The sequence below is a fragment of the Cygnus atratus genome, chromosome 3 (assembly GCF_013377495.2).
Source record: "Cygnus atratus isolate AKBS03 ecotype Queensland, Australia chromosome 3, CAtr_DNAZoo_HiC_assembly, whole genome shotgun sequence".
In the NCBI taxonomy this organism is placed as follows: Eukaryota; Metazoa; Chordata; class Aves; order Anseriformes; family Anatidae; genus Cygnus; species Cygnus atratus.
The window spans coordinates 93667184-93683250 of NC_066364.1; the positions used below are offsets into that span (position 1 = coordinate 93667184).

The 16067-nt window shown below is 35.2% G+C and overlaps 1 protein-coding gene across 2 annotated transcripts in view; it reads left to right on the plus strand.

The window, feature by feature from the left end:
- LRPPRC (leucine rich pentatricopeptide repeat containing) overlaps window positions 1-16067 on the plus strand; it is a 93351-nt gene that overhangs the window by 71775 nt on the left and 5509 nt on the right. For both annotated transcript variants that reach the window (XM_035564303.2, XM_035564294.2), the window contains exons 30-36: window positions 1604-1724; window positions 5407-5495; window positions 8807-9011; window positions 11114-11253; window positions 11438-11553; window positions 14460-14534; window positions 15948-16032. In XM_035564303.2, the coding sequence (XP_035420196.1) occupies window positions 1604-1724; window positions 5407-5495; window positions 8807-9011; window positions 11114-11253; window positions 11438-11553; window positions 14460-14534; window positions 15948-16032 (831 nt within the window). The remainder of the gene's footprint in view (window positions 1-1603; window positions 1725-5406; window positions 5496-8806; window positions 9012-11113; window positions 11254-11437; window positions 11554-14459; window positions 14535-15947; window positions 16033-16067) is intronic.

Consider the following 16067-nt stretch of genomic DNA (forward strand, 5'->3'; position numbering starts at 1 on the left):
ATTTTTCTGAATGAAAAGTGGCACTTGTAATAGATGGTACCAGTGAGAGAGCTTTTATTACCACTGAATGCGATTACAAGTCTACCAGTACCTCAAATTTCAGAGAAGTGGAAAAAAGGTGTCTTTTCTGCTAGATTTGGGTGTGAACGCTCCTTTGCAATTTGTGGTATTTGGCATCTGAGCAGTCAGGAGCATTCAGCACATTGCAGCAGGCCAAGCATTAACCTCAGACCAATAAGTGAGCGTGGGGGGGAGGATTCCCAGACTGTTTCTGTGACATTCTGTTGTTGTTTTATGGTCCTTTGGTTGACAATGCAATCACTGTTGTAGTGTCAGACATCAATCATATTCTTTCTCCATCTCTCTCGTATCTCCGTCTCATACATTGAATTCACGTACGTGGAATTGGACTTAATGGGTTAGAACACTACAGTAAAAATTATCTCAGTTCAAGTATGTTTGATGTAGCTCAGAGTGTCCAAAGTAGATTATGAGTAGCAATGTTAATTCTAATATAAACTCAGTGTGTGAGTGTGTGTTTGTTGCAAGTAATTATTTTATGCATGGTCAATTCTGTGCCTGCATTTCACCAAGTTTTTATGTATACGTTTTGGTTGAAGAAGTTTAAGACTATCAGTTTAACACCAACTGTTCAGGCTTTGGGAATGCCAGTTTAAAATTTACAGCCCACAATAGTAAGTGCTGCTAGTGTGATGCTTCTTGTGACAGTAAGATTCAAACAAGTTATCTTCATCATTTCTTTCAATGTGTAAGAGAAAAACTTCCTGCATAGCTATAAAATTTGTAGTATTATTTCTGAAAAGCTGTTTAACAGATAATTGTGGCTTAGTTTTAAATTAGCAAAGGGATTTATTTTTTTTTTTTTAAGTTTCCTTGAAGAAAACATACGATCACAGTTTTAGATACAAGAGATGATTTCTGGTTCTTAACGTGTTAGAAAACCGTGTTGCACCTCAGACTGCTACCTAGGCTGTGTGTTTATAGCTGCATAATTTTGTTTCGGAAAAATAAATGACTGAAAAGTGCACTTATCATTTTTTTTCCTTTTTGGTAACATCTTTTCATACACTGACAGTTATTGTGAATGCATGAAATAAAACTGTTAATCAGTCAAACAAATGCAGCGTAGTTTACTTGTTAAATATCTGTATATTTGTAAATTGTATGTTTTGTATAAATCTTGTCGTAGCCAAATAATTTGATCTCCCCATATTGGAATCACTTCCTATATTATTTGTTAAATGCTGTTGTGATCATGCACCAGATACTGTAACTATATACCCCAGCATTAGGTGTTGCTTTAAAAAAATCTTGAGTCTACCCCTTCTAACCATTTGTGTTGGTATTTAAGCAACAGCTATATATGGAAAACCAGGAGGAGCAAACTTTTTGTTCTCTGGAGGCTTGTGTCAGTTGATTGTTGTGTACAAGCAGTTTTGAACAAGCTGTGACCAACAGCTTTGGTCTCAAAGATGTGAGAGGATGAAATGATTTCAGATGGACCTTTTCAATGAAAAGATGACTTTTTATGACCAATAGTATTATAACATGACACTTTGTTTGGGCTGTTTGTCTTTTTTAGAGGCCTACAATTTTTTCCTGCAAACGCAAGAGAAGGACTATCATTATCGTACATATATCGCCCTTATAAAAGCGTTGTTATCGCAGGATTCTCTTGAAGAAGCCATCCAAGTGAAACACATGTAAGGCTTTTCTGCATTTTGGGGATTTTAATTGTTGGGTTTTGCTGGTTTGGGGTTTTTGGAGATTTTCTTGTTGTTCTTTAAATAATCTCTGGATCATTTTCAGCTAAGTCCTTAAATTTCAGTGGGAAAACAATTCATGACTGGTAATTGGGAGTTGTGGTAAGAAATATACCAATGCTTCATATGGCAGTCTGCCATATATTAAAAAAAATCTAGTGGAGAGACAGTGTGTATTGCTAATAACTCATTTCAACTAACAATATCAACAATTGCACTTGGCATCAGAACTGAAAGTCTGCCCTTCTGGCAGTCTGCCTTTTCCCCTTTAGAGCAATATCCAAACAGACAAGATTCCTTCACTGAACTGCCCCTGAGCCTTCTCAATCCCCATCCCTGCTGGTACCCTACCCTATCCACACTCTCTGGCAGCTGGCTGCCTGCCAAATGCAAAATGGTACATTTGACTGTTATGCTAGTGGCTAGGAGATGACCATAAACTTTAGATCCAGCTGTTACGCTTCTGAAATAAATCCAACCTGCTGTCATACATTATTAGAGTCATCAGTATTGAATTAACCTTTAGTGAGTCGTGTGGCGCACCACTTGCTTTAAGTATTGCCTGTAATGTGCGTTCTGGCCAGATTATAGACTTTTTTAATTAATTAAGTGTTTTTAATTTAATTAAGTGTTACTATTCATCAAGCTAGAGTTAAGAAGAACAAAAATTTAAGTAATTTAAGTCATTTCATTTCTACAGCTAAAACAAGAGTGGTGGCTTTCTTCATTGTGTTCTGACTGAATACAGTGGATTAGAAAGTGGCTGTGGGTAACTTACGTGCTGCATAGTCTAATAATTTTTAGAGTTAACTTAGTTTATTTTCTTAATGTTTTCTTTAAAAGTGTCTTGATCAGTGAAATGTCTTCTGTTGAAAAATGGTTAAGTTCCACATTCAGAAGCACAAACAACACTTTTCCAACTCGGTGTCGGTAACTGAGCTTTATGAAAAGGAATGTTTGTGCTTAATGAATAGAAGGCTTATATCAAGGAAAAACTTGAACTGCTCATCAAATTCTGCTCCTTGAAATGAGAATAACTAAAAATGTTTGTAAATAAAAGATGGAAAGGACGTGTTTGAAAGTACAAATTATGCTGAAAAAGTTTAGCTACTTTGTTAAACATTTACAGAAAATCTTTATGTATAGAAAGATATATAGAAAGATTCTTCAAGGAAGAAGTTTGAAACTTTTCACTGAAGACTTGTGCATGCACTGACGGCTTCCCTGCTCCACAGCTCAAACATGCTTGTAAAGAAGATGCGCAGAATATTGCATATTACAAGCAGTAATTTGCAGATCAGAAGAGGAGAGAGAATGTGGTGTTTTGTTCCTGGTGTTGGTGATTCAGAAATCCTGCTTTAGATAATAAGTGTTTTAGGATGTAAAATGCAGGAAAGAAAAGAATAAAAAAAATGTTAAAGACTAAAAAAGTTTGAAATGTGTTTTTAGGGACAAAGCCTCTGAATCTCGAGATGTTTGGGGAAAAAAGAAAATAGGATTTAATAAGAGGTTCTGGTCAAAGCCAATCATAGTAAAATAACCACCATGCTTTTCAGAACTCATACTCAATCATGTAGCATAGAAATGCCAAATAATGACATTCTAAGAAGCCCATAACAGCTCACTGTTACATCAAGACAGAAAATGCTTACTATTACCAGTGTTTATAGTGTTTATCTGTGTATCTTTTTTCTAATAACAAAATCATGCTTACATTAAGCATTTTCAAAAGTCTGTAAGCTTTAAATTATTCACTGAAGTAGAGGAAGTGATTTTGTGTGTACACATGGTTGAAGAATAGCAAATCTATTTCGCACACATTTCTGCATGCTTGACAATTTTACCAACCTCATATTACAGAGAGATTATTCCTACAAAGCCTAAATGTGTGCAGTGGCCTGAAACTTGTGCAACTCCCAATATTTTCATAAAATACATGAAAGCCACCTTAATTTGTATAAGCTAACATCTTTTTCTTTTTACTCTGCTCGAAGCCAAACTTGAAATTTAAATAATATGTAGAGAGCTTTAGTATGAATATTAGCATAGGCAACAAAATAAGTAATTTTTGTGTTTAAAAGGGTTAGATTATTTTAAAACTTCCGTACTGTCATCAGACCTGAGAAACTTCAATGAGAAAGTGATGTTGTGGTAGAAGGAAATTGAACTCCCACTCTGCGTTTGGAAACAAACAAACAAAAAACAAACAGAAGGTTACTGATCTGTTGGTCAACCCGAGTCTACTTGCTTTGGCATCCTAGCACTGTTTTGAGGAGTATTTACTGCATTTAGTTAAAGTTTTAAACAGAAATTTAGGAGTATGGGAATGATGGATTAGTTCTGTAATAGTAGGTAACATCTATTTAATCACACTGAAGATTGGAAGATTGGAGAAAGTAAATCCTTTGTTATATGTAATTTACAGTCTCATGCATGAATTGTTGACTTAAGGGCTTTGACAGATGGGACAAAGGGAAAAAAAAAAAGGAAAAGGCGGAACTGAGCAGTGGGTGCTTAGGCAGGGATTAAGAGGATTGGTTGGGAGAGTAAGAGAATCCTGAGTCCAGTGACTGCATTTGTGAGCCTGGGAGGCTGGAAGTGACTGAGAGGATAGTCATATTGTGTACTATGTGAAGGATTTTCTTGGGATTGGGGGGAATAATTTAGCAATGACCCTGCTTACCTCCCAATCCGCTCAGCCTTTAAGTTCAAGTAGGTAGGCTGCTCAGTTGTTTGCCACAAGATGATCAGTGAGGTTTATCTTGATTGCTGATATGGTAAATGGCGATGCCCCCCTTTTCTGTGCAGAGATTTTGTAATCTAGAAATGAACATTTGTAAAGTTATCCGTGTATATTAAAAATGTGTCTGTATGTCATTGAGGAATGGGAACATGTTGTTCGCATCGATGTGAAGGCTGGTTAGTCTCTCTTGCCTAATTTCCAGAGTGTTAGAAAGGCTTTAGCAATGTTCTTACAGTGAAGATCCTCTTTACTATAGGTATGTGATGTGTAGTATTGTCGGAGATAAAGAATTGATAAGCCAAATACAATTTTAACACGGCTAAGGCAGCAAACGTAGTATGTTCACTTTAAAAAACTGTATACATCTAGATGACAGAAATTTGAAAATTAATCAACCAAATGATATGGTGTTAGTTCATAATATGCTTTAGTTTATGTTTAAAATATACAGTGCTGAAAATAAATGTTTCATTTTTATTGCTGAAAGAATAGTTTTACATTTTATAATTATGGTGACTATTGAAAAAAGAAGAAAAAGTATCCAGCTTAGGATACAACAGAACAATGCAGGGCATGCAGTTATTTTAGTCATCTAATATGTCAGCATTCAAGAATCTGAACCGATTGTTTAAAAAAAATCTTGTACTTTGTTTCTTTTGTTGCTCACTTCCAACTTTGTCATCTGTCAGAATGCAAAAAAAAATTATCCTTCTATAACCATTGACAGGATAACACAAAAGCTGTCTCCAGGTCGATATTTTGCAGCAATATTTTTAACATACGAACAGTAGTTTTTATAATTTCACCTTGGTGCTCAACCATTTATTATCGTATCAGAAGCATGTCAGTAATTCCTTTCTAAATGTCTGCTTCTTTTAGTGCTGAGACCCACATCAAGGGCTTCACACTGAACAGTGCTGCCAGCAGCCTCCTCATCATATCGCAAGTTAGGCGGGATTATTTGAAAGGTATGTCACAATGCTTGACCTTTACGTCACATTAATGCCTCTGCAGATTTTTCTTGTAACGCCCTTCGAATACTTGGATAAAGGAGTCCATTTAGCAAATTACCTGCTTATCAAGAGCCTTTTGTGGTAGCTGAGAGACGTAAATTACTGTACATGCATTTATAATACAGCTTGAATATGAATGTACTTGTCATTTGACCACTTAGTCCAGTTTCCATTCCATTTAACACAAGATGGGTTTTCTTAAGATGAATCACAGCTCTTCAGACATGCAAAATTTGTGCTCCAGAACGAGAGAAAGTACAGGCTTTCAAGTGCGTTAAAATTCACAGCACAAGTCATTTTGCTTTGGAAATTAACATACTTTAGAGCATCTGAAACAATTCCCAGCAGTTGTTTCTTGCATATTGTGGTGGTTGTGTGAGATACCAGATGAGTTAAATTGACTGTTAAATGTGCATGATTGTGCACTAAATGATTATAATATTGATTTAAAAACTTAATCAAATACTTTTTAATAGTTCTCAATACCAACAGTAACAAATATTCAGTTTCTTTCTTTTTAATGTAACGATCGCAATAGAAAAGAAAATGGTGGCTGAAGAGTATTTGAGGGCACACAAGAAGATGGTGGATAAAGTTCGCAGTTGCGTTACTTTACTTCTTGGCATTAGTTGTTTTGCAGCCTAGAGCATTCAGCTCTACAGCGTTAGATTGTACATATTCAGTTGTTCTTTAGAACTCGTGTGAGTAGAAAACTCTGCAAGCATGTAGTTTTACATGCCGTGCTGTGTTTTACCCCTTTGCAAGTGTATGTACGGTGTTGATACACATTGTAAGTGATATCTTTAAGCATCAAAGTGGCTACGTATGAAAATGTGTATTGCACTGAACTGGGTTTCGCTTTCATACCAGCGGGCATACCAGAAAATCCATTTTGGATTCTGCCATCTGTTAATTTTTTTTTTTCATTCCACTTTGCGTAGTTGTAGTAGCCCATACACGTGTAATAGTAGCTACATGGAAATACTCTAGGATGAGCATTTAGACACCTCTTCTCACTTGTACTCCTTCCTGCAGCTGATAAACTTCTCAACTTTCAAATTCCTTCCCCCTTCAGTCTGACATCACTGCCGGGTGTCATTGACTGAAGTATTTGCAGTGAATGCAATTGCTTCTCTGGTGTGTTGGCAAGTCTTACCTTTTTTGCAGCTTTCAAATCCTTCATGTAAACTTTATTTGATACTATTCTAGTATATTTTCTGTTTTTGCCTCTGTCCAGGATGTCACTAAGTTTTGTTAGTTCTAATCCTAAACATTGCACTCCCACATCTTCCCTTCTTCAGAACATCACTGATATTTCTGTATTGTGACAATTTTTCTTTAACTATGTGTTTTCTTTTTAGCTGGCATCGTAGATAATTTGCCACCTCAACCAAAATGTTACTTTTTGCACAATATAAAGTTTCTCAAGAAGCTGTTGGAGTGCATGATTTAGCACCATTCTGTTTGCTTTTATGTTGTGCATTGAACAAGCTTTATTTTGGTAATTTAATTGAATAATCAGAATTGATCCTAGCTTCTCTTTTAAAGATAATTGCTTCTCTTTTTCTAAGTGAAGCCTTGAAAATGCAAGCTACTAAATGTTTCAGTCATATTGGTCATTTTCTGAGGCTCAAATTTTAGGGTGAAGTCTTGTAGTCTTATGTTAGTGAGCTCCATTTAACATACGTCCTGTGATGGCATACATATCTCATGAGCTTTCACTTTTGTAAAACTTATCAGTTCCTCAGACAGTTGGCATCATCCTTTGCAATTTAATGCAGTACAGGTTTTAAAAAATAATTATGTAGCTCCTTAAGTAGCCTCAAAAGAACTGTAATATCTTCTAGCAAGAACTGTTTAAAAAAAAAAAGTCAAAACTTGAGTTTTATGGTACAGAATTTGCAGAACTTACAGATAAATAAAAGATAAATAGTGGGTTTTCACAAGCAAAGTTAGCTTCTTTTAAGTACTGAAAGATCAAGGGATTAAATTATGAATTCAGATTAGTAGTAATGTCAGCCCTTTTGCACAGGAAAAGGGGTACCAGCAGAGTTACCCAATATGCTACTAGAACACAGTTTCTTGCAGTAGTGCTGCATGCATGCAACTTCCATGTCTTTCTCTTTCCTTGTTCTTGAGAAGGCTAGTTAGGCTACATGCTATAAAGGGAGGTCCCCACCTAAAGCCAGGAGAAAATTTGAACTTTACATGTGTGTTAAGATTGATTTTAGATTTGGGGAATTTCACCCTTGATGTATTACTCATTTTTTTTTTCCCCTAAACAAGAAGGAAAGAAAGAAAAAAAGAAATGCGGCAGAAGGGAAGTTGGCTGTGAAGAAAAGTTAGGCACACAGGATGTTTTTTCTTCCTCTCTTGTGAAAGGTGGTATTTGGTTTCTGCCGTACCTGCATATTGAATTGGAATGTTAATACTGTGGAGTTCAAGTGGTGGGTGCATATTATGTTAGAAGTGTTATCCCTTAGTATGATAATTATTATCTGTGATTAATCCTGCCTGTGATGGTAAGGACTAAGAGGTTTTTACCAGAGGGTCATGTCTTTCTCTGTATGTTTAGTCATGTTTAATGTAAATCGACAAGAATTCTGGTTAGAAAAATGAGAGCGACTGTTACAGATGCACAGAAGACTGATTTGGGGTGTTTTTAGCATGTGACTCCTGTTATTTTAGGAGTTCTTAAAGTAACTGTCCAGTTCAGAATTTTTTTGTTCTTTTGTGGACTCTCATATTACTTACTTCTATTTAAAATTAAATATTGGTAAACAAAGTTTTGGTGCACACTTAAAATACTAGACTTAAGCAGTTTTGGTAATAAATTACATTTTTAAACGAACTCTTGGTTCTTAAGTGTAACACATTTTTCTTTTCCAGTAAAGAAAATTCATTATAGCTTGTTTGGTTAAAAACAGGCTTAAAACATTACAACTTTACGGTCATAAGGGAGGGCACTTGTGACATAGCTGCTTTCCCTGAGCTGGATACTGAAATGGGATAATTTGATGTTAAACTTATTCTAATACTTTCTTTTATTGAGCAAATATTAAAGCATTGTATCCTAAATTGCCATTGAAAGTTTTGTATATATGTTTGCTATAATTTCCTAAAGTGATTTTGGGGCATAACTTCAGCACGAGAATTATTTTCTATACATGTTTTTATAAAGGTAAGGTTAATGATACCAGCAGTGTGTTTTTTTTTTTTCAACTAAAATCTCAATTCCTTTTTCCTTATTTCTCCACCTTCATTAGATGCCATAGCTGCTTTCCAAGGAATGCTTGACGGTGGCTTGTTGCCTACTAGACCAGCAGTTATTGTACTTGCTGAGGCTTTGGCAGTGAAAGGAGATATGAAGAACTTAAAAGCATTTGGAAACATGATAGAAGACATCACAAAATCGATTGATTTATCTCCCTCACTAATTGCCAATTCTATTGCATTGGCTCATGCTAAGAAGTAAGTATTTCTATGACTTCCAACCTTTTATACAGAGTGGTGGGAAATCATTAACATTATCCACTTCATTCTGTTTCCGTTCTTAGTGTCCTAGGTGTTAAAATTCAGGGCAAGATGAGAACTGCGCTGTTTGGTCCTGTTCTGGTCTCATTTTACAAATGCATATGGGTTTTCTAATTCATTTAATGAAATACAGGGATAGCTGTGAAGCATTTGGGAGAGTCTAAGGCCTTCTCTGTTGGTGTAACTAGCTTTGATACTTCTGTTCAAACATATTACACCTCTCATAAAGTGTTCTCCTTGGTGTGAGATCAAAAGCTCTACGAGGTCTGAATGTCAAATAGAACTAATTAATCAATATAAACTTAAAAATCTTGGAATTTAGCACACATTATGCATATAATATTAGTTTGGAAACAAAATCTATTACTTGTTCCAGTAACTGAAATGATAACATATGGTTGTGTTTACCCTCAAAATGTGAAAGCCAGGTATGTATCTGTGAGGTGGTTGTATACTTTTTGTCAGTATTAAAAAAAAATGGGAAAAAGTTTCTCCTATGCTGCTTTAGGCCACAGTTTCCATCATGATAATTATCCCCACACATTGATTATCCTTTCATTCAAATGTTTAATTCAGCATCATGTTCTGCCTAGCATTTTTTTAATTGGTAAGTCAGTACTTAGCTAGTTTATCCTTCGCATAAAACTGTGGGGGGGAAGCACTTCTTCACATACTGTGAACTTCTCAAATGCAGTTTGCAGGAATCAATCTTTAGGAATCCTACATACTCTGCTATTTTCTTTCAAGACAGTTTCATCAGGTAGAGCTCCTCTGTGTAACTCAGCAGGATAGTTGTGTAACTATGTAGTACATAACAGATACCTGATGGCCTTGGGCATGCCAGACCAGAGCTTGTAGTTACTGGAACAGTTACTGGGTAGTAGTGTCTGCAGCAGCAAGATGATTTAAATTGAAGGAGAACCATGCAGGCCAGTTCCAGTAGTGAGCTCACTGTATTTTCAGCCACTGAAAAACAAGGAAGGACTGATCCTGTAAATATTTAGATCCAAGTAGTCCTTGGCAGAGGATTCTAGTGAATTGGCTTTTGCCTATTTCTGTGTCATGAAAGAGTTGCAAAGTCATGACGTGTTTGTAACATGGATCAGATTGACTGCAAGAATAGATAAGTAAATCCCTGTATACAGACACAGGTTAAGCAAGCAGCATCGACTTTTCTTCTGCCATACCAAAATTAGCTTAGTTGTATGAGAAGACTTAGCAGTAGCATAAATAATATGCACCTTATGTATTCTTACATACAAGTTGTACCTTGCGAACTGTGATAAAAAGTAGAGATTTAAATATACTTCAAATAGCTGTTCACTTATTGGTAGATTTGTATTCCTAATACAGTTTTCAAAACATCGTTAATAGCTTTTAAATGTGTTTCATCTAAAAGCATTAATCACACTGGTTTTTTTAATTAAATTTGTTATTAGAGTGGACTGTTAAGAGGAGATGTCATCTGAACTTTTTAGAACACCAGAAGTAGAGTTTTCACTTGAATGAATACTTTGTGTTATTTTATTAGCATTTACTATACTTAAGCCTGAAGATGAAAGAGTTTAGGCAAAGGTATTGGCCAAATGACATTTAGTATCTTTTTTTTGCATCCAAAACGGCAGACATGGGAAGAGTTGGCTAAATAATTAATTGAGTAGCATAAAGAAATACTCGAGTTGTCCGCATTAATTATTCAGATACCTCCCGTTAATGTTTTGATTTTTACCTTCTGGGTTTGCAGAATTTTGCTTCCTTAAAGAGCTAGCCAGAACTCTTTGTTTAGTGAGGGAAGAAAAACGTGTCAAAATCACATGTCCTGAAGGTCAAAGATCTTTTGGAAATTTGGCTTACAGGTTAATTTATTAATTCAGTCATAAATAGTTTCACTTTTACAATATCTGAATGAAGTCGTAGGTACTCAACCGATCTTGGGAAGTATAACATTAATGTAGCAAGTAAAAATGTAAATATAATTGCTTCTTTAGGTTTAGAAATCTTGATTTCTGAAACTAAGCCAGTTCAATATTTTTTCCCAGCAATGACCTTGATGCTGCAGTGGAATACCTTGAGCCTCTGCTTATCTCTGGTGCACAGAATCCTGATCAACCTGTCAAAAATATTTCCTTTTTGTTAAGAAAGGTGTCTGAGGAAGGATTAGAGCCAGCTTTGGAAAAATGTAAGTTAATTGCAGTTGTATTTAAAATATTCTGACTAGACAGAGGTGTTACAGAAGAGCTGTTACATGTAAAACCTGCCCAGTCAGCATAAATCATGCCAGTAAAGTTTACAAAAGTGCCTTTTGAATCAAAGGCTTTCCTTATTTCCTTTCCTTTTTCCTAATATTTTCTATCATTTTGCAGTTGGCGTGATGGCAGAACGACTGGCCAATCAGTTTGGAATTTACAGACCTGTCACAGATCTTTTCCTTCAATATGTCAGTGCAGGCAGAGTGGATGATGCCAGATCTCTACTGCAGGTAATGACATAACAAGAGAAGTACAGAAATGCATAGAGCTCTTCAAGGGTAAACTGACAAATTATGAAAAAGAGGTGTTGTATAGCATAGGCTAATGCTAGTTTGCTTTTGAATTCCAGCACAAATATCAACATGATTTAGATTATTTTGTACCGTGAGATAGTAGTCTAATGCTAATAGTAGCAGTGGGTGCCAAAGTGAGAAAGCTTTTGTCTTGCAACAGCCTGAAGGAAATGACACACATTGCATGAAGTTCCATCCAAAGCAAATATTTTCATAGTTTTTCATATATTTTCAAGTTTTCTATTAGACAGCATTGCTTCTTGCAGACCATCGCCTTGCAACTCCTCACATAATTTTCGCTGTGCTGTAAACGTAATACATCTCTCATAGCTATACAGTTCACAAAATAGAAGTGGGCAGTATTTGCTTTTTGTAGCCACAATATTTCACTCTTTTTTTTTTTTTTTTTACTTTGTCTAAGCTGTATTCAGTGTTTAAGAGCTGAATTCACCTCCTGTTCACTTGAGTGTCACAGATGTATTAAAAGACAAATGCTCGTCTCTCAGCCACAGTCTGGGCTAAGTTAATGATCTTCAAGGTATGACATGACTGCTCACAACATTTTTGCAGAGCTAGACACAGAGCTGTGCTGGAGGCAGAATAAGCTGCAGGTGGTGAGTGCTGGTGTCTCCATCAGGTCAGGGAGCCTCCTCCCTGCAGGCAGCAGTAAAGCAGCCATGCGATCCTGCAGCCCTCTTGGGGCATGTAGGCTCCTTGCCTCAAAATGGGGCCTGTTACCAGCTCCTGGTAGTGAATAGAACTCACTCACCAGTTGCTGAGTTTTCTAAGCTATTACAGAAACAGTTCTGCTTCACATAGCAGAAGCTTTATGATATCCCAAGACTTTTTTTTTCCCAAAGGAAGAATGCATGCTAACAAATGTGTTCAGTGACTTTGGCTATAGAGTCAGGTGTATTATTTGTATATTTCCTCTCTGGAATATTTTTTAATTGTTTTACCTAACTGTTCATCTTAGTTTAAAAGGAGACAATGATTTTAATCTAAAACCCTATTTTTTTATAGCATGAAACATGAAAACGTGAAAAATTCTTGCTAACTTACTCTTGCTTTTCTCTTTGATTAGGAAATTGAAATCAGTTATAATATCCTGCATTTGTGAAAATAGGTGTTTTTTTTGCATTTTTAAGTAAAAGCTGAATGTTTTCAAAAACAAAACCAACAAAAAACACTGAACAATTTCCATTCTTAGTTTCCTAAAACTTTTTATTACAACAGTATACAACTGTTGGAATTAAGTTCACAGCTCTATAGCGTAGTTGAAATAATGTTGTGTACACTGTATCTCAGAGGAGAATTTTTATAGATCTCATGTTAAGTGGGCATTCACATGTAAGTTTGAGTTAAAACTTCTTTGTGAGGCAGTTTTTCCTATAGCATATATAAAATAAAATTTGTGTTAACATTCTTGATTGTTATTGTGGATCAAATATTCTACTAATAGGTAACCAGAAGATAGTAATAATCAAAGTCTACTCTTTGCTTTTCTATTAAAAAGTGGAAAGTAAACCACAGTCTAAATGAGCTATTTCTCTTGTAATAATCTAAAATCTTGGTAATACACACAGAGAATCCTTTCATTCAAAAATATGTCTGTCTGTTTAAACTTCCAAGAAACAACATCATTTTTTTTTTTTTACTGTGTGGAGGGACAGTTTTGTGTTTTTCGATGAAAGTCAAGTGTTTGATATTTTGGCATGAAAGGGGGCTGAGGAAAACCTTTTGGTGACTAGACTCTCTTTCCTCTTACTATACTGATAGTAGGTGAGAATGTCTAAAATCAATATATAATGTTGCAAGTTTTTTCCATGAATGCTTTGCCCCTATTTATGAACATTTTTGTCAGAGCACTAGCAGTACATGGATGTGAATATTTTTTTGTCCGTTTCCCTGACTGAATGAAGCTTCACACCTTTTCACCTGGATCTTAAAGAGCTTGTCAAAAATATTACGCATATACTACATTCATAATGGAACAAAGCAAAATTTCTCATTTGCAGATGTCTAAAATACTAATTGAATGTGGTAAATTAATTGTACATGTATGTCTATATGCACAGTACCTGTCTGCCTGTGCATTTTGGTACCAGTAAAATATCTTGCAGCTTACAAGAAGCGCTGTGCACTATTAGAATTTTAAGACTGGTACCTCTGAGGTGCATAAATGAAAATATTGTCTTGTATATTTTATTTTGCCCTCATCTAAAGAAAGATAGATTTTTGATTCATCTGTTCTGTCTCAAACTTTTTTTTAAGTTAAGCTTCTCTCTCTCCCTCAAACACTGTCTCTTGCAGTGAAAGCCTTTTATAAAATAGAGAGATTGAAATCAGTCCTTTGTATGCATAAGTGTAGGTAATTATACTTTAAAGAGAACTTGCTTTGTACATTTTAATTTTTATAAAGAAACGAGCAGTTATCTCCCTGACACCTTATTAAATGTATAATTAACCTTATGATCCCTAGCTCACTTGTGAATGCTTGGCAGTATAATTGGAGAGGAATAGTGTTTCTCTTTTTCATTCTTTTGCAGTCCTAAACCTCGTTTTTGTGGTGTGTTGAAGTATTAGTTTAATTCTTTCCCCTTTTGTTTTAAACAAACTTTATACCTACCATTTTAAAAACAATGTTTGCCAAAACGGTGCACAAAATGAACTTGTTTCCTGTGTTGTGTTTTTTTTAAACTCATGGTCAATTGTTTACCTTGCAGATAGGTAATATATATTAAAATATTTTAAAAATCTATAACTGGAAATTTTCACCTTAGTCATTTTGTTTTTTGCTAATCTGCTCACAACAGCTGCATTAACTATTTCTTTTTCTTTAGAGGTGTGGTGGATTAGTTGAGGAGAAGAGAACTTTTCTGAATTTCATGGGTAAAGCAGCATCTAAACCTGGACAGGTATAATATTTTTTCATGCTTATCATTGTATATGTAGCGTATACATATGTAGTATATACTAGTTAATCATCCTTTGAAATGTTTTGGATCTTGAACTTCACAGTTGACAGCTTTATCAGGTTTCTCAGGGTGGGGAAGAAAGGTTAATTTGCAGAGCTAGTCACATTTAAAAGAACAGCTTATTTTATGAGGCATAATAGAAAGGAGAATGTAATTAATATTTTTCTATTATTTCAGTAATTTCCTTTATTTTTGATGTTGTAGTTTATATGCTACAAACATTATGCGTTAAATTTTTATTGCTTCACTATCCAGTTCCATATCGCAACCTGAACATATTTATTTTGTTGTCTGCGTTGAATGAATACATATGCAGTGAGAACCTCAGCCCCTCTAGAATGATAAAAGGTGCCTATGTTTACATTGAAAGACTCATTTCATATTACTTGTATACTGTTTTAGGCATGTATTGAGTTTGAGCATCAGTTTAGATTACTGACTTTGTGCTCATTCGCTTTAATTCCAGCTACTCTGATTTATGTGCCCGCCCTACTCCTGTCCCTCCCTCTTCTCCTTGCCCTCCTTCTTCTCCCCCAGGTTCCTCAAAGTAATAAAACAAACAAACAAAAAAAGGCAAAAACACATGCACATTGATTTCTCTTTCGTAGAGGAGTAGCATCAGGAGACAGTTAATACAAAAACTAGAATAAATGCTTCTCAAATGAGGGAAAATGCACTTTTTTATTTTGCAGAACTTGCCATTAGATACTCATGGGTTAAAAATTCTACTGTAAAAGTGACAATGATAAATACCATCTTTTGGTGTCTATGAAAGAAATTTAAAAACTTGAAATTTTCTAGCTTTTAGAGCTGAAATTTTAATAACAGAATTTTCTAGTGTGTGATAAAGATGTTAGTAACTTCTGTACACTTTTTCTTTAAATTCAAGACTTGAGTTTTTGAAACTGGAGTCAGAGGTTGAGGGAGGGAGAGTCCAATTTTAAGCGCATTAGTCAGTGATCTGACTACTTCGAAGCACTGATCATAGCTACCATTGACCTCTAGGTCAGTGAAGGCTGCCGAGCAGTTTGAATTCTTCAATTTGGTTGAAATCCTGACATATTCTCATTAATATGTGGATTGCTTCCTTCAAAAAGAAACTATTGTGTAGTCTCCTTGAATATGGGGTTTTAGTCCCATATTTTTTTCATTTTATTGTCTACCTGATTTCTTTGGCTGTTTCTCATTCACATCAGAATTTGGGAAAGAAATATTGTGTCTTCATTCAGTTGAACAGTCCATTTCTTGTAATCAGTAATTCATCTCACTTAAAAGATCTGAAATAGTTGTTTTAACTTTGTCAATTTTATTTGAAGTTAATGCTCTTTTTTGTCTGTGCTTTAACTCTCATAGGCAAAGAAGATTGAGACACTTCTAGAACTGATTCCTGATCACCTAGATATGGAAACTGCATACCGTTACCTCCTAAAATGTTATGGTAATTTATTCTTCTTGGACTAGTTTTTTATTAAA